Here is a 14,178-nt window from a genome sequence, read left to right on the forward strand (position 1 = left end):
AATCAATTAAAATCGATTAGTCTGATTACACACTTAGCCCTATTTTATACACCGTCGCACAGCGGCACAGCACAAAGTACAATAGACTAGATCAGGGGTAGGCAACCTTAGACGCGGATGTTGCCACAGGGGAGGGTGATCACTGGCACACTGGCAGAAGTGTGAGAGAGGGGATTTTCATTTTAAAATCAAATCTTTTTTTTTTTTTAAACATGCTCAATTAAATGAAGTCACCCAATTTACAGCAAATTACATCCTGCACATCATTCTACATTCATTAAAACTTTGAAGTACTTTGAAGTGACTAGGGGAGGGAGTCGGGAGTCTGATGATTGGTATAACAATGTCCTGCCAATCAAAATATGTCAGAATGTTTGGTGGCGTGCCATCACAATGTATGTTGACATGGCACACTGACTATCTAGAAAATAAAAACATGGCACTTCATTTCAAAAAGGTTGCTGACCCCTGGACTAGATTCAGCTAACAACATGGACAAACTGCTTTAACAACAGCAGTTCTCAAATCAGTGGCCCGGGGACCACCAGTGGTCCTTGAGGGGGTTCCAGGTGGTCCCCAGCTAAATGATCGAGAGTTGGTAACCAAATGGACCCTTATTATAGATAAGTAACTCTTGAGAGCGTAAAATGAAACCAAATGGACCTGTACGGGTCCATTTAGTTTCATTTTGCACCCTCAAGAGTTAAATTAGTGTTAAAACACCTGCATTACTTAATTTACAAGAAGTCCACACTATTAGAGAATAGAAGAATTGTTATTTTTATCAACATTTGCCTGTTTATCTCTCCTATGGCATTATGGAATTATGGTCAACATCATATCCAACGATATTCAAGTAAATATTCTACGTTTTGGGTCTGAGAGGCAAAATCTCATCAAATTGTGGTCTGTGACTGAAATGCATAGTAAATAATTAACCTTGATATGAAACTGGTTGAAAACCACTGCTTTACAGTCGCCTATGCTATGATACCAAAACATATTTTCCCCATTTCCATCCAATTCTTTGCAAATAGAAAGGAGCAGAGCTATATTCCAGTGTCTCAGACATAGAGATATGCCTACTATTGTAACCATGCAAAGATCATTATGATTAGTCATTCTGACGTCCTTTGGGAGAGCGCTCCCGGGAGACAAAGTGCTGCTTTTTTAATCAGCAGTAAGTTCAACTTATTATTCAAGAATACAATAACCTCATCATCCCACATGTATTCTGTCTTCTCTCACAGTGACATAACAAGTGCACTCTCTTTCACCACGTCTCCAGCTAGGCATCTTTGTTAGTTTAGAAGTAGACAGTTTACATGAGGGTCCAGTAGCTTTTAATTATAATCTCATTGTATAATTAATACACTGTGATAGTCGTTTCATATGAGGGGCCAAATAGGCCAAAAATTGTGAAACACTTTTACACACACTAATGAGACAGTCTTATACGTACTACTGAAATGCTTTTACATTCAATATTGAGACACTTTGACACATGCTGTTGAGACACTCTTACATATACTAATGAAATGTTATACGCTCAATATTGAAACACTCTTACACTCACTACTGAAACACTCGTACATACATACATACTTTGTAAATCTATGCGCGTTCATATATGAAACCGTATACATACTCAAGTGAACACTTCCGCATGCATATGAGAAAAAACATACACATACATATATACTTCTGTGCCATATACACATACATACAAAATTCTTGCATGCATACAAGTTAAACATTTATACATATATATCTGAAACACTCACATTCACCCATGAAAACGCTGCATATATATTGCTGAACACTTGTACATTTACTACTGAATTTCTTGTATTTCACATGTGTTCATACGAGTAGCTTCAGTAGTATGTATGCATAAATTCAATATTATGTACACAAATAATTTCAATATAATGTATGAAAGAGTTCCACATGTATTCATAAAATACATTTCAGTCATATATATATATTTCAATAGTATATATAAATTATTTTAATAGCATGTATATATATCATTTAACTATTATGTATAAATAATCTCACATATAATCATACAACTTTTCACTAGCACATATGCAAGAATTTTCACTAGTATATATACATTATTTTAATAGCATGTATATATATCATTTAACTATTATGTATAAATAATCTCACATATAATCATACGACTTTTCACTAGCACATGCAAGAATTCTCACTATCACAGGAAGGCAATTTCATCCTCACAGGAAGGTGACCAGTCATGTGACTTTCCTGGCTGCAGACTATGGCTGCAGACCACAGCTCCATCAGATGTAAACAACAGTTGCTACAGACATGGAGGTAGGTGAGGGCAAATCTATTATTATTGCGACCGTCAGGTCGCAGTTACTACCAAAACCTCCTGTCTGTCCGGCTGTCTGTCAGTCAGTCAGTCTGTCAGTCAGTCTGTCCGTCATGTCACACTTTTCCCCAACAAATATCTCCGCCACCGTTGCCCCAATCCATGCCAAACTTTGCACACATACTCCTTGCCTGCCAATCCACAACCTCCACCCCACTATAAGGACCCCCGGAGCTCCAGGGACCCCCAGGGACCCCCTTCCACGCCACCAAAAAGTGCAAAAAATACCAAATGACCACCCCAACGGGGCTGTTCACGGGGGATTCCCGGGGACCACCGACTCCTGGTGCTCCAGAATGGATGCAAAAGTGGTCGCCCTAGTGGTTGACCCCCTCCACTGCAGCACACATAAAATGCCGTCGGAAGGGGGTCCCTGGGGGTCCCTGGAGCTCCGGGGGTCCTTGGAGTGGGGTGGAGGTTGTGGATTGGCAGGCAAGGAGTGTGTGTGCAAAGTTTGGCATGGATTGGGGCAACGGTGGCGGAGATATGAGTTGGGGAAAAGTGTGACATAATGGACAGACAGACAGACTGACTGACAGACTGACTGACAGACAGCCGGTGGAGGTTTTGGTAGTAACTGCGACCTGACGGTCGCAATAATAATAGATTTGCCCTCACCTACCTCCATGTCTGTAGCAACTGTTGTTTACATCTGATGGAGCTGTGGTCTGCAGCCATAGTCTGCAGCCAGGAAAGTCACATGACTTTGGTCACCTTCCTGTGAGGATGAAATTGCCTTCCTGTGATAGTGAGAATTCTTGCATATGTGCTAGTAAAAAGTCGTATGATTATATGTGAGATTATTTATACATAATAGTTAAATGATATATATATACATGCTATTAAAATAATGTATATATACTAGTGAAAATTCTTGCATATGTGCTAGTGAAAAGTTGTATGATTATATGTGAGATTATTTATACATAATAGTTAAATGATATATATACATGCTATTAAAATAATTTATATATACTATTGAAATGACTTATATATATGACTGAAATGTATTTTATGAATACATGAGGAATTCTTTCATACATTATATTGAGATTATTTGTGTACATAATATTGAATTTATGCATACATACTACTGAAGCTACTCGTATGAACACATGTGAAATACAAGAAATTCTGTAGTAAATGTACAAGTGTTCAGCAATATATATGCAGCGTTTTCATGGGTGAATGTGTGAGTGTTTCAGATATATATGTATAAATGTTTAACTTGTATGCGTGCAAGAATTTTGTATGTATGTGTATATGGCACAGAAGTATATATGTATGTGTATGTTTTTCTCATATGCATGCGGAAGTGTTCACTTGAGTATGTATACGGTTTCATATATGAACGTGCATAGATTTACAAAGTAAGTATGTATGTACGTACGTACGTACGTACGTACGTGTGTTTCAGTAGTGAGTGTAAGAGTGTTTCAATATTGAGCGTATAACATTTCATTAGTATATGTAAGAGTGTCTCAACAGCATGTGTCAAAGTGTCTCAATATTGAATGTAAAAGCATTTCAGTAGTACGTATAAGACTGTCTCATTAGTGTGTGTAAAAGTGTTTCACAATTTTTGGCCTATTTGGCCCCTCATAGTTTCATGTGAGTCTTTGTGCCATGGTGCCATTAGGTTCGTTCCAGTATGTTCTAGCAGAAATGCCTCCCCGACAATATTCCCCAACAATTTTTTTTTAGGTTTTATAATCAAACATTGTGGATGTCCTTACTGTAAGAAAGAAGAGCCATGAGCTAAGCAGGAGCCTATCTCCTAGTTTTGGTGACTGCAGGAGAACTAAATTAACAAGTTGCTGAGAGGCGGTGAGGTGGGCCTATTGTCAGACGCGCTTTCCAAACAAAAGAAGATTCACTGAATGAAACAATACGTTTTAAGGGGTTTTATTAAAGAAATATAAGGGAACTTAATAGTACTTAGGTTTAGTCTAGCTTTAGTCGACTAAATATCATAAGATTTTAGTGATTTTGTCGACAAAAATGTATTTTGGCAGGGCTTGATGTGCCCCTGTTAGACTAGTCTAGTGTTCTTTGTCTTGTCCCCGTGTTTTTTCTCTTGTCTCTTTTCTCTCTATCTCTTTTGGACCCCAGGCCAGTGTAATAACTGGATGGGGGGGCGCAATACAAATCCTAAACCTATGAACCTACATCCCCCAGCCATGAAGTACAAGTACTGTACACCCCCTCATTGATGCTAGTAAGTCACAGAGACTTAACCCCCAATCCAGTGCCAAGCAGGGAGGATTTGCGTCCCATATTGGTATGACCCAGCCGGGGATCGAACCGTGACCTCCCAGTCTCAGGGCAGACACTCTGACCAAAAGGCCACTGAGCTTGTGTGGGCGTGCAGTATACACATCAAATATTGAGGCGCTCCCCGTTTTTATGCCATGTTGCACAGAATAGCTCCTGAATCCCAGTCTGCTGATTTAGTTTGTACACTGACCTACAGTACAGAAGATGTATTGTATTCTTGACCTTATTATATTCTTGTACTCCTAACAAATGTGTTGCCACATAAAGGTCTTCTAGCCTATCAGCAGATTCTTATTTCGACATAATGGAAACTTCAGATGTCAGACATGGACTAGATGTTTTATGGTTCCCCGGCAAACATAACACTGAGTTCGTAAGATATATCAAGATGCCATTATTACAATTAAGGCATTTAGTAGACGCTTTTTATCCAGAGCGACATACATAAAGCGAGGTAAACACATACATCAAATGCATAGAGAGAGACAGTGTAGTGCCTCAGTAATCTACAGTCACAGCCAAGGTACACCAAGAAGCTAGCATCAGTCTAAACAGTAATATATATATATATATACAGCAAGGGTCTTCAGCAGGGAGTTCGGGACCCCTAGGGGGTCCTCAGAGATACTACAGGGGGTCCTCCAAATCTTTGTTTGATAGAAACTTTTTTTCTCCTTTTTTATTTAAAACACTTGAACCCTAGCGTCCATATTCTGAGAACTTTAGCCAAAAATAGCAGATCTACAAGCTCACAACTCCCCGCGCTGCGAGGCGCTGTGAGCTTGTAAATCGGCTATTTTTGGCAAAGAGGTTTGGTGTAGAGGGGAAAAAGAGCAGACTAAGTACAGAGTGAAAGGTCAATTCTATTAAGTGGTTAAATATCTGAAAACACATTGACATGAATCCAAAATACACTAATGGTTGTGCCGTCAAAAGATGAAACCATTTGGTATCTATGGGTTGTGGGGGTTCCTGCTTCATCTCTCTCTCAACTAAGGGGTCCTTGGCCTGAAAACGTTGAAGACCCCTGATATACAATATATATCTTTTTTTAATCTGTACATTGGAGTTATACTGTACTATAGGATAGGATGCCAGGTCAACAAATGAACCTGGCACCTGGCATCTGTCTAAATAACATGCCATCAAATCACATTTTAACCTTTGCATAAGACTGCATTGTCATCAAGGCTATAGGGGAAGTGCTACGGGCTAAGGTGGAGTCTGAGGAGGTGAGTCTTCAGATTATGGCGGAAGATTGGGAGTGAGTCTGCAGTTCTAACTACAACATGGAGTTACTTTGTTCTTGTTCCACAGTTTGGGTGCCGGAAGGGAGCAGAGTCTGGGACGTGTGTAGCGCTGTCCCGTTTTTGTTTTTTTTCTTTAGGGAAGGTTCAGACAGCTTCCCATTATCTTATCCAGACCTGGTGTTAGCTTAATCCGCCGATATGTCAGGCCAGATGGCATCCTTATAAACAGCCCATTTGTCTCAGGTGACTGCAGGGCATAATTTAGATAGCGGCGTGGCTTCTGATTTCCCTCAATTGATTGTACATCCTGATATCTCTGAAAACGAGTCTATTAATAAACAAATCTCTGATGCTGAGGACCTGATAAAATATCAGCATAGGCCTACCAACAAAAAATCTAATAAAAGTTTGTCTTCCTGAACGGCTTGTTATCTCCGACAGGCTGGGGCGGACAATCTTGTATTCTTCACCCCTGTCAGTCTGTGTGTTAGTCCATCCACAGTTAATTTCTCAGACATCTTTTTTAAAGGAGTATTTCACCCCTTTTCTATCGATTACTCACCCCATGGATTGGAAACTTGAGTTCAATAATATTTGTGTTTTTGTCGCATTCCTAAGCCAATAATTTGATTATAATAAATGTATCCCTGGCTCCAGATGGGGTCTCCATCCGGAATCAATGGGCCTTAATGAGGGAATGGGAATCAATGACGAGTTTCCTCAAATTATTGAATTAGGAATCTGACAATAAACAAAAATATATGATTGAAATCAAGTTCCCTGGGGTGAGTAATCAATAGAAAATAAGTCATTTTGGGGGTGAACTACTCCTTTAACCTCAAGATTCAAGATTCAATAACTTTCTTGCAGGATAAGTATTTGAGGTAGGCTGGCAAGGTGAAGTATTTACCTGTTCGTATGAATGAAGGGTTTTTGCTTTGTTTTGAGGACCCGACTCCATCATTCACTTCAAACATAATATTATTGTACTCGAAGTTCAAGTGAATGATGATGGAGAAGATGGAAGATGGACACAATCAAGGTGAATTATTTATTTGGGGTAAATGGACAAGATCCACACAAGACTACATATTCATTTGCTTTAAAAGCAAATGCAATTGTAGAATTCCAGGAGAGGCTGGTTCACGATCGAGGCTACTCAAGACCCAGAAATGGTTTCAAATGAATGGATGAACTGTACTCAGAACTCATCTGTTTGAGCTCTTGTATGTTGCCAAGCTACCCAGCTCCATGTTGAAAATGTTTTATTGCTGAACATTCAAAATGGTCAACCTGAACCTGTACAAGTTGAATATCACTGCTCTATAGCATTTCCACCACCACCACCAATAATCAGCACTGTATCTGTTAACTAAAGTTCACTGGAGAAGTGGAAGTTGTGGAACCTCTGTTTTGTTGTGTGTACTTGTGTTGTTGTGGAGCATTTTCTATAACAAAGTATAGGCCTAGAGTTAGTGTCATTGCTGTAACCCGGTATCTGGAATGTGATGATGTTGCTGCAGGCTAAGCCATGGCTTACATATCTTCACTGTCGGGCAGAAACCTCGAACTCCAAGTTTCAAATTTGTATGTTTCTTGCTAAATGAAAGCCATACTTCATCATACAAAAGTGTGGCACAAAAGTAGTGAAAACAGCAGATCTACAAACACTATTTTCACTATTTTTAGATCGTTTTAAAAATAACAACAAATAAAGGACGGTTTTGGACATACAAGGTTTTCACCCGACAACGGCGATATAGTATAATGGATGTCTTTGCCCCCACCCAAAATCACTACAATGTCACAACGGAGACGGAGATTAAGCCTTCATTAAAATTCCCCCCGAATTCACCCATCGTCACTGTTATAATAAATGTACAAGATCCTTCCCTACTTAACATAAGGTTATTAAAGCGCCATCTTAAACAGTTGTTTCTCATATTCTTTTGGGTGATATAACCACAGTAAATCAATTGGTGCGTGAGCAAAAGGCCACCTCCATCTCCTGCAGACTCCTTTAAACTCTCTCTCTCTCTCTCTCTCTCTCTCTCTCTCTCTCTCTCTCTCTCTCTCTCTCTCTCCCCCCCCCCCCCCCCCCCCCACACACACACACACATCTCCCTTGCTTCTGATTAAGTCTGTGCACACTGTATATCATTAGTAAGAGGAACTGTGGTGGGGAGAAACTCTGTTCCACAGACCTTGTAATTTAAAAGTTCATAAATACTTCGTTTTCAAGGGCGATGGGTGTGACCTCCATCCTTTGCCTTACTTACTATTGGGAGAGTTCTTGGTTGGATTGTGAATATGCTTGCGTGTGTAACATTCGTTGGGGTTTCAAGTTAAGGGTGGGGAATCATTAGTATGGTTTATAGCTTTGTGAAGAGTGTGAAACTTGAGGTGATTTATTGTTTATGCTAAACGTACGCTCAAATCTACGCTCTAAATATGCTAATCTTGGGTAGCTAAGTTTCTACCACTGTAACTTTTTCCGTGGAAAAATATCGCTGAGTCGGCTGAAGAGAACTTTTCTAAAGGACTCTAGGTCTTGGGTTTGAGAACGGCACTTCTGCATTCCTGGAGTAAGTAAGTAAGTGCAGGGGCGTCAATTGGGTATGCCAGGAAAATAAAAGTTACCTTTAATATAAATCCATGAATGTCTCTTTGTCTATCTGTGCTGGTTATTATGTTGTTAAATACAGTAAAATAAAGTGCAAAATTGTCACTTTAACAAGGTATTATAATAATATTCTCCACACTTATATTCTCCCCATCTTGACAAAATGGTATATTCCCAGGTTCTGCAGGTCAGCTGCACAGGTGCAATTCATTACTTGTGGCACGTTTACTAACATGCCAAGTTTAGCTGCCCTTGAACAACCGTTCCAGGCTGCCATATCCAGCCCAAGAAACCATAGAAACAGGGGAAAAAATAAAATTGGATATAGGGGCTCCTCAGTGTCATTACTCAAGGACACTGACAAGGATCGAGACGCGGAAACCTTCCCATTCCCAAGAGGGCCACTCTAATCTTCCTCCTGAGCCAAAGTTGGCTTGGGAATCCCATCAACATGGATCTCAACGTATCACTTCATTTATTTCCTTGTGATAATCCCCCCCACTTCTCTCCTACGTCACTGGGCTTTTCCTGTCTTGTGGATCATTCCACCCCACAGGCCCACAGGCCCACAGGCCCTGAGGCCCAGAGGCCCAGTGCAGTGCCAGGCTCCAGGCTAGCTGTCCTCCAGACAATTCCCATGAGTTGGGAGGGGAGTCTGCTACTGGTACTTGCTTGGGGAGGGTGGGGCAAACATTGCATGGTGAATTCTGTGGCCGAGCCCAGGCATGCAGATCCGGGCTGGGACCCCTTGGGGTTTTGGGTAGACTGGGCTCATGTGCTGAGCGGCTAATGCTAATACATTCACGGTGCTCCCCCCGGCTCGGAGCTTACCGTGTGTGAACGGTTCCGCATGGACCTGACTGCACATGCAGACAACATAACATGAGAAAATATGTTATTAAGCAACGGCTGTGCTACACGCATTAGTCAAGGCTTAAAATATACAGTACTACACACACCAGGATATCATTATAAAGGACATGTGGGCTTTTTTTTTGTCTACAGTTTTGTATTGTATGAAAGTACACCTTCAGATCATGCCTAAAGGAGGACAACTGTGGATGCCAACCGTCCTAGGAAATAATACCAAAACACGTGTCCCTTATTGAATTGATGAGGGACACATTTTGCTCCTTATTTTTGGGGAATCAATCAATGACTACAGCAAAATACTACATTGTCACAAAAACATCAAAAGCAGCAAGCTCGAAAGGCGACGCTATTAAGCAACACGTTTTGAGCTTGCAGATCTGTTACTTTTGCAATTTTTTTATTTGAATCCTGAATTTTTTTTTTGAATACTGAAAAGTATCAGTTTTGGACATCCGATAGAGACAATACAGTATACTAATACAGGTTGTCAACCACTTATACCCTCTAGACTTCGTAAACTGGACCCGAGTTGTCTCTGTACTTGGGACTGCTTTTTTTTCCAACCAATTCTCTTTGCCAAAACTGCAGATCTACAAGCTTACAACGCGTTGGTGTGAGCGAGCCACAATGCACAACGAAGCATAAGCCAGGTATATCTCCTGCCTAATTTATGCTCCGTCACTCGAAATTAGCAGACATACAAACCTTCCGACGTGTCGCGTACGGCTATTTTCGGACGTGCGACACATCGGCAATGAAACATCAATCAGGGCTTTATAAGCCGAGATCACCGGTCGGTCGCCGCCTGCGCCTAAGCGTCTCTGCTTATCACTTCGCAGACATCTTCCCTTAATTGAAGTCACCCAAAAGTCAAGACGGGGTTGCAGAAGAATGTCAGCCATCCTTCCATCCTTCCATCCCCCGCAGGACCTTGGCAACCATAGCAAAGCGAACAAACAAACGGGGGGAAAAAAAGAAGAAGAAAAAGCCCAGGCTACAGACGGCTACCTTGCCTTGCGTGGGTCAATAATGTGCATCAAAAGAAAGCCTTCAGAAGTGTGTGTGAGAGAGAGAGAGAGAGAGAGAGAGAGAGAGAGAGAGAGAGAGATAGAGAGAGAGAGAGAGAGAGAGAGAGAGAGAGAGCATCACCCCATCGTCTCTGTCGAGTGGAAACCTCATATGCCCAAAACTGTTACTTTTCAGGATTCAAATTCAAAAGCATGAAGAATACGAGATCTGCAAGCTCGAAACGCGTCACTTCGACACATGATTTGAGTTTTTAGATCTGCTACTTTTCATGATTTAGTGCGACGCCGAAGTATGATCAAGTAGGGACATTACATTTTTTTAAAAACATGAAAGAATATAGAGAATGAGATAAGAGGTTTTTGCCCCTGCCTTTCATCACAGACAACTTGACCTCCCGACACCCCGAGCTCGGGGGATGAGGTCAGTGACGGTATACAGCTGGTATTTAAAGATGTGGGGGGCTAGTCTATGGGGAGACGGGTGGTGCTCAGGAGAGCTGCTGCATGGGGAGGTGTCTGGGGAGATGTCTGGAGATGTTTCCCTGGGGGGGGTCACCCAGCTCCATTGGTCTACGGTTAGTTCAAACATGGCATTCAGTGCCAGTAATTGGGGTGTGGTGCGTTAATTGCAGGTTGTGGTTGAGAAACGGCCTTTTTGTCCTAAGTTGGCATTCATTATCCCGCTTATTACCCGGCTACTAAATAAAATTAATAATTTGACACAAAACTAAAACAAAAAAACAAAGTATTTCCTTGTTTACAGACGGCTGAAAGTGCGTCCCCCAAGCGCAACACGGTCGCCTTGGAAAACAAGGAAGTGCTGATCAAATAGAATCCATTTTCTGTTACTGCGTCGTCTATTTCTCGCCTCAAATGTTTTTTAAAACATTCTTCAGAGCAACGTTTGGTTGTAAATGACGCTGTGTGTTTGTTTATATGGCAGACATGTTGGATACAGCACTAAATCCACGCAGTGCAGCCTGAATACAGCAGCTGCTCTGAGCCCTTGATTAGGCAGCGGTGAATTATAGAGCGGAGCGGTCATTATACGCCTATAATTCACCGCTGATTTCAGAGCTCGACCAATCAGAATCAAGCATCCAAACAAGCCGGGTAATAATTGCTCATAACAACCACACCAGGGGGTCTAATGAAGTACTGTCAACCTCCTAGACACATGAAAACCAGAAAAAGTACAAAACTATGGCACGCCTCTTTAAATGTGCAGTAAGGTTGCATTTAGAACAGGTTGGTTTTCAATGACTGCACACACACACACACACACACACACACACACACACACACACACACACACACACACACACACACACACACACACACACACACACACACACACACACACACACACACACACACAGCTAATAACCAACCAAGCAAGCAACCAACCAAGCCAAGCATTCCAGACAGAGTTGCATCTGTTTCTTGCATCTGGCATCTGCAGCCAAATCTTGGCACACACCATCAGAGTTCTACACTTGAACCAATGCTATCAAAGCAACGTCCGCGGCTCCTCTGTGTACCGCCTGCCTCGCTCTACCCCCGCCAGCCAGCCGGCTAGGGGGGAAAGCCATGCCAAGTGCATGTCTACAAACAGGCCTTATTTAATGCCAACGCCTCACATCACAAGTTGGCAGCCAGGCTGCTATGGAAAGCAACCCAACGAGGCAGCAATATATGGGTCAACATCCTGACCCCTAAAACATAACAAGCCACAGAAAACTAAAAGGTTACAACAACGCTGGTTCTATTGAACTCGCCCCAAGCTATAGGGCGGACATTTTGGGTTCACACACTCCATCTCCCAACAGTTAACAGGCGTTTCCTAGTGTCGCTGGCAGGCCCTTTGACATTCTCAGATGTCTCATCTAATAATTTATGGAGCAAAAAACAACAACTAAACTCTAGATAGGGAGGAGGTTTCGCACTCGACAGTAACCATAGCATCTGTTTACACTTTCAACCATAGCATCTGTATACACTTTCAACCATAGCATCTGTTTACACTTTCAACCATAGCATCTGTATACACTTTCAACCATAGCATCTGTTTACACTTTCAACCATAGCATCTGTATACACTTTCAACCATAGCATCTGTACGCACTTTCAACCATAGCATCTGTTTACACTTTCAACCATAGCATCTGTTTACACTTTCAACTATAGCATCTGTTTACACGTTCAACCATAGCATCTGTTTACACTTTCAACCATAGCATCTGTTTACACTTTCAACCATAGCATCTGTTTACACTTTCAACCATAGCATCTGTTTACACTTTCAAACATAGCATCTGTTTACACTTTCAAACATAGCATCTGTTTACACTTTCAAACATAGCATCTGTACTCACTCTCAACCATAGCGTCTGTATACACTTTCAACCATAGCATCTGTATTTCAACCATCTGTATTTCAACCATAGCATCTGTATTTCAAGCATAGCATCTGTATTTCAACCATAGCATCTGTATACACTTTCAACCATAGTGTCTGTATACACTTTCAACCATAGCATCTGTATACACTTTCAACCATAACATCTGTTTACACTGTCAATATATCATCTGTTTACGCTGTCAACAGTAGCATCTATCCAATGAGCCATAGTCGGCTATTAGAAGTCCGTCTAAAAGTGAATGTTTTTTTAGCTGTCGTTTAAGCGTTGAAGTGACATATTTGACTCTCACTTTTAGACCAGTTATACTTATAACACGGTTTTAGCCGAGCTGTTCTGTGAGGTCTGCAACAATAATGGGAATATTTGGGGCATTGTAATTCGGTCCGGGGATATGGTATGACCTTTGAGGAGGTTATACCAGTTACGATGCGTAGACTGAAATGGAGGGAATGTTTTGATCAACAAAGAGATCAACGCTCATTTCCAATACGTCTGAAAGTCTTAAGTTAAGCAAGTATCCTTCAGGATTACAATAGCATCTGTGTACGCTTTCAACATCAACATCATCAACCGCACTGCTCTCAAAAGCATTAACACGGGAACAGACAAGGAAGAGATCTGCGTTGTTGGAGTGTATGAGGCACTGCCAAGATCCCACTTCTCTGATCACATCAGGCGATGGATTTCCCACATCGAAAAAGCAGCGACATCAACAACAACAATAACAATAACAACAACAACCAACCAACCCAGAACATAAAAGAACACACACACTCTGCAGTAACACACACTGACCTCCAGGCTGTACTCCTCTACGGTCCTCTTGAGGGGGTCCACGATCTGCCAGCAAATGAGGATGCACACGTCTATGAGCAGCATGCCCCCCACGATGATCAGCAGCTTCTGGTCCTTGATGATCTGTGGAGGACGGCAGACATTAAATGGATGAGAAGAACAGGACGTGTTGCAGGAAGGGAAAAGGGAATGGTGGTGGTGGCAAGCTTTTTGATGTGGCAGATTATCAGCCAAGCTACAGAACGGACTCAGGAGAACGTAGGGAGAGACACGGGCCTGGTAGTGTTTCTGTTCTGGAGCTAGTAGTGTATTATATTATTGTTGCTGTGCAGATACCTCTTATCTCCATTATTTTAACTTCTTGTGTTTAGTTTTTTGTTTCGTTTTTTAAACTTCAAAAGAAAAGGTACTACAGAGTTTAAGTGATGTCCGAAAATACACATTAACATGGATCCAAAATATGAATAGATAAGATAACATTAGTTTACCCAACACTGACAATAGT

The 14,178-nt window shown here is 41.4% G+C and overlaps 1 protein-coding gene across 1 annotated transcript in view; it reads right to left on the reverse strand.

The window, feature by feature from the left end:
- Positions 1-14,178, reverse strand: part of gabbr2 (gamma-aminobutyric acid (GABA) B receptor, 2) — a gene marked incomplete at both ends in the record, with an annotated part of 518,953 nt that overhangs the window by 114,301 nt on the left and 390,474 nt on the right. Inside the window, one exon of the mRNA XM_080734444.1 lies at positions 13,674-13,796. Within this exon, the coding sequence (XP_080590570.1) occupies positions 13,674-13,796 (123 nt within the window). The remainder of the gene's footprint in view (positions 1-13,673; positions 13,797-14,178) is intronic.

The sequence above is a fragment of the Nannobrachium achirus genome, assembly GCF_963921795.1.
Source record: "Nannobrachium achirus genome assembly, chromosome: 10".
NCBI classification, from domain to species: domain Eukaryota; kingdom Metazoa; phylum Chordata; class Actinopteri; order Myctophiformes; family Myctophidae; genus Nannobrachium; species Nannobrachium achirus.